This window comes from Chenopodium quinoa, unplaced genomic scaffold (genome assembly GCF_001683475.1).
Source record: "Chenopodium quinoa cultivar QQ74 unplaced genomic scaffold, ASM168347v1, whole genome shotgun sequence".
NCBI lineage: Eukaryota > Viridiplantae > Streptophyta > Magnoliopsida > Caryophyllales > Amaranthaceae > Chenopodium > Chenopodium quinoa.
Window position 1 is genome coordinate 10,040,570 of NW_018743252.1, and position 4,673 is coordinate 10,045,242.

The 4,673-nt window shown below is 40.6% G+C and overlaps 1 protein-coding gene across 1 annotated transcript; it reads left to right on the plus strand.

Annotated features, from left to right (window-relative positions):
* The first annotated feature begins 1,604 nt into the window (after nt 1-1,604).
* LOC110734941 lies at nt 1,605-3,485 on the plus strand. The gene is made up of 3 exons (XM_021915062.1): nt 1,605-2,062; nt 2,222-2,718; nt 2,932-3,485. Exons 1-3 carry the CDS (start codon nt 1,605-1,607, stop codon nt 3,483-3,485), a joined length of 1,509 nt encoding a protein of 502 aa, XP_021770754.1.
* The last annotated feature ends 1,188 nt before the right edge of the window (nt 3,486-4,673 follow it).

The following is a 4,673-nucleotide window of genomic DNA, read 5'->3' on the forward strand; positions in this document are numbered from 1 at the left end:
GGGGAAAAAGTAAGGTAAACGACTACGAATTAATCTCTGGATCCTCAAATCATTATGGTATAAGTAATGGTGAGATGGAGGAACAGCAGATCCTGAATTTTAGTCTTGAAATATATTTTAGGTTGTTCACGCTTATTTCCTGGTCATTGGAGCATAGCTTGCGAGAACCTGGGGCTGGTTTTGTTGATTTTACAAATTAAAAATATTCAGTATAGAATTCATCAAAAGTCGGAGTCTGTACAATAGACTTATCACTAGTACAAAAATCTTTCCACAAATCCTTCTGTTGTGAAATGTGAGGCTACAAATATACATTTTTTCCAAGGGATCTGCTGTGACTTCCATGGTTTAGGATTCTTTCTGTTTATTGTGTTTGGAAAAATCAACCCACTAGATTCTCGGTAAATGTGTTCACATTCTGATTCAGAATCAAGTAGCTAGCCTGAATCTTTCTCGAATACTGTATTCTTCTGGTTTATTGTTTATTGAAAAGTTGACTATGCTAGCGTCTCTGTCATTGTGAGCATTTGATGGATTATCATAATCTGATTGGGAACCACGTAGCTTGAATCATACTTGAATATTGTATTTTTTTTATTGCTATTTGGAAGGCCAATCCCCTAGCTTTCCTCTCAGTGCGTACATCTGACATATGATCAGGATCTGATTCACAGCTAACTATGTATAGTTTAATCATGGTCTCACACCACTTCATCATTGTAAATTCGTACTCCATTTTTCTTTTCTTTTTTGTATGCTATTGTTGGGCCCGTATTATCACACGACCCATTACATCTAGGGCACCAATCCAAGGCCAATAAGTCAGCAAGAATATGCTAAACGGCTTGATTGAAATAAACAAGGAAAGCAGCATCAAGCATATCAATCAAGGAGATACTTGCCAAAGATACACCTACAGAGCCGGAAACAAGATAAATCAAGAAGATCTTATGCATTTCAAAGATATTCTGAATATATTTGTAAACCCTAGAGATCCCTAGATATAAATAAGAATAATTAGACATTTTAACAGGCTTTTACGTTCGCATATACATAAATATAAATAATTTGCTCTACTTTTATCTACGGAATTGCGTCCCTACTGAATAAGGAGGTCTATCCTTACTCAGTATTGTATCTCTAAACTCATCTTCTTTATATAATTGAATATTTACTGCTTACTTATTGATTACCTACTGATTTATTATCGTTCTTAGTTATTTCACATGTTATTGGTAGAATGATTGTTATTACCCCTCAAACCTAGCAAATTCTCAGATACCCTTATTGAGATTTGCCTAAACAATTTGGCGCCCACCGTGGGGCTGATAATCAATTAACCTGCCAATTCGCCAAAAACCAAGACAAACACCATGACTGGGCAACCAGTACCTTTTACTATTGCCGAAATTAATGAAGGAATGAACGCATTCCGCCAAACTTTAGACCAGCAGAAAAGCCAAATTGAAACGCTGCTGGCCTAAAAGGTCCAAACTGAAGCCAAACTCACCAGCCTTACCAAACAAAATGAAGCCCTTCGCAGCCAAATACAATAATTTGCATCTAAAACCATTAACACGAGAAAGAACACTGAAGGTATAGCCATGCAGCTCGACTTGTCCGGAACCTTTCACACCCCTAACAGGGAAAAAGGAACTAACAACAGGGATGATACCCATGATCTAGACTCTTTGGATGCAGGAACCCCCAAGAAGGACAGTCAAGAAGGAGCCGAAGAAGGAAAAGTAGAAAAGATGGTCAAAGAATACCTCAAGACAATCGAGGCCAAAATAGCCAAAATCCCTGGAATGCCGAAACCCATGGAAGAAGAGGCAGCAGATGGCTATATAGAATCCCCGTTCTCGGAAGAGATCGCCATGGTAGAGGTCCCAAAGAGGTTCAGCACGCCCAATATGACCATGTATGATGGAACAACAGACCCCGATGAGCATGTATCCCTTTACAAACAGAAGATGATGACAAACTCAATCCCTAGAGACATCAGAGAGGCTATCATGTGCAAAGGCTTTGGAGCTACACTATCAGGTCCAGCTCTAACTTGGTTCATTAATTTAGATAATGGGACTATTTGATCTTTTGCAGGAATGGTGAACCTATTCAAGGTCCAATTTGCTAGCAGCAGGAAAATCGAAAAGCAATATTCAGACCTGTACCGCGTTGTGTAGAGACATGGTGAATCCTTGAGAGATTATCTTAACAGGTTCAACAGGGAGAAAATTGGAATACATAAGTGTGATGCTCCCACAACAATCGAAGCGTTCAGAAGAGGATTGCTAGACCATAGCGAGCTCTACAAGGAGTTGACTAAATATCCCTGTACAACCTTCGAAGATGTGCAAGACAAAGCTATGGCTCAAGTCAGATTTGAGGAAGATGCATATGCAAGAAAGACTCCCGAGCTAGATCGCCAGTCAAGAAGGAACAACAACTTTCCCAGAAGGGATCATCGATTCAAGTCGTATCAGCGTTCCCGCATTGATGAGGGAACAGTCAATGTTGTCGAAGAAGAATTTTCTGATTGGAGAGAGGATCCTGAACTTCCACCTAAGTTACATGAGTATTGCTTTAACGTTAACCCTACAGGAGTAATTAGGACCCTAAATAAGATGGGAGATACCGTGCAGTGGCCCAGGAAGAGTGAAAGGCTTGGAGAGAAGAAAGATCCGTCCAGATGGTGTGATTTCCATTCAGATATCGGTCACACTACTGATGAGTGTGTCGCACTCAGAAAATAAGTGGCGTACTTGCTAAAAAAGGGTTACCTCAAAGATCTCCTCACAGATAAATCTAAAGCTTCTGGGAGGGAAAGAGAATCTAAGCAAGGAGGTCCTCCTCCTCCGCCTCCAATTGTCAAAACCATCTGTTTCATATAAGGAGGATCAGATGTATGTGGCTTGACGTATTCTGCAGCAAAACGGCATGCAAAGGAGAGTAATAAGGATCAACCTGACAAGAGGGAGAAATCCAAGATAGACATTCCCATCATGTTCGAAGAAAGCGATGTAATAGAAGGCCATCATGACGGCCTAGTGATTTCACTCCCAGTTGGGAACTGCATGATCAAGCGAATTCTAGTGGACAATGGAAGTTCTGCAAACATCATCATGCTCGACACTCTGAAACATATGAACATAGACAAAAAGAACATCGTCAACAAGTCAACAATGTTAGTGGGATTCAGTGGGGAAACCAAGAAGACAAGTGGAGAGATTACATTGGCTACGTGCGCAAAAGGAATCAACCTACAGGTCAAGTTCCTAGTGATTGACACTCTATCCTCGTACAATATGATCTTAGGCAGACCTTGGATACATGAGATGAAGGCCATCCCATCTACATACCATCAAGTCATTAAGTTCCCTACTAGGTGGGGCATTCAAGAAATCAGAGGTGATCCTAGGGAAGCAAAGGAATGTTACAAGATCGCACTACAAGCAACATCTTCAGAAAAGAGTTCAGCATAGCAATTAGAGGGTCAGCTGGGCCAAGAAAAGTTAAGCATAGCAGAAGAACAAGAAGCTAGAGAAGTCCAATTGAACCCCAAACATCCAGACCAAAAGGTCAGAATAGGATCAGAGCTTAAGTCAGAACTCAGGGAACAAATATATGACTTCTTAGAAGAAGAAAAAGATGTATTTGCTTGGACCCATGAAGACATGAAAGGCATCTCTCCAGATGTAATTACTCACAAGTTGAATGTAGATCCACTACATACACCAGTAAAGCAGAAGAGAAGGAAATTTGCACCAGAAAGGAACAAAATCATTAATGAGGAAATCCAGAACCTATTGAAGACTGGAAAAATCAGAGAAGTAAAGTATCCAGAATGGCTTGCTAATGTAGTAGTAGTCAGAAAGAAAAACGGAAAATGGCGCATCTGTATAGACTTCACAGATATCAATAAGGCATGCCCAAAAGACCCGTTCCCTCTACCTCATATCGATGCCATGGTAGACGCTACAGCAGGGCATGAGTTATTGTCCTTCATGGACGCGTACAGTGGATACAACCAGATCCTCATGCACAAGGACGACCAAGAGAAAACCGCTTTCATTACTAGCCAAGGAATATATTGCTATAAAGTAATGCCTTTTGGATTGAAGAATGCAGGAGCAATATATCAAAGGTTGGTGAACAAAATGTTCGAAGAGCAAATAGGAAATACAATAGAGGTCTATATAGATGACATGGTAGTAAAATCCAAAAAGGCGGAAGATCACGTCAGAGACATTAGAGAAGCATTTGCCATCCTGAAGCAGTACGGCATGAAGTTGAATCCCACAAAATGCACATTTGGAGTACAGTTAGGAAAGTTCCTGGGATACATGGTTACCCAAAGAGGAATAGAAGCCATCCCTGACCAAGTCAAATCCATCTTAGACCTAGAGCGACCAAAGTTGAAGAAGGAAGTACAGAGCTTAACAGGGAAAATCGCAGCACTGAATAGATTCATTTCAAAGTCCTCAGACAAGAACAGAGCCTTTTACGAAGAATTGAAGAAGAATATGGAATTCAAATGGGAACTAGAGCACGACGAAGCATTTCAGAAGCTAAAGGAATATTTGGCCAACCCATTGATTCTCTCTAAACCCAAAGAAGGAGAGCCACTCCAGCTATACCTCACAGTGTTTGAAGGGACGATTAGTGCAGTC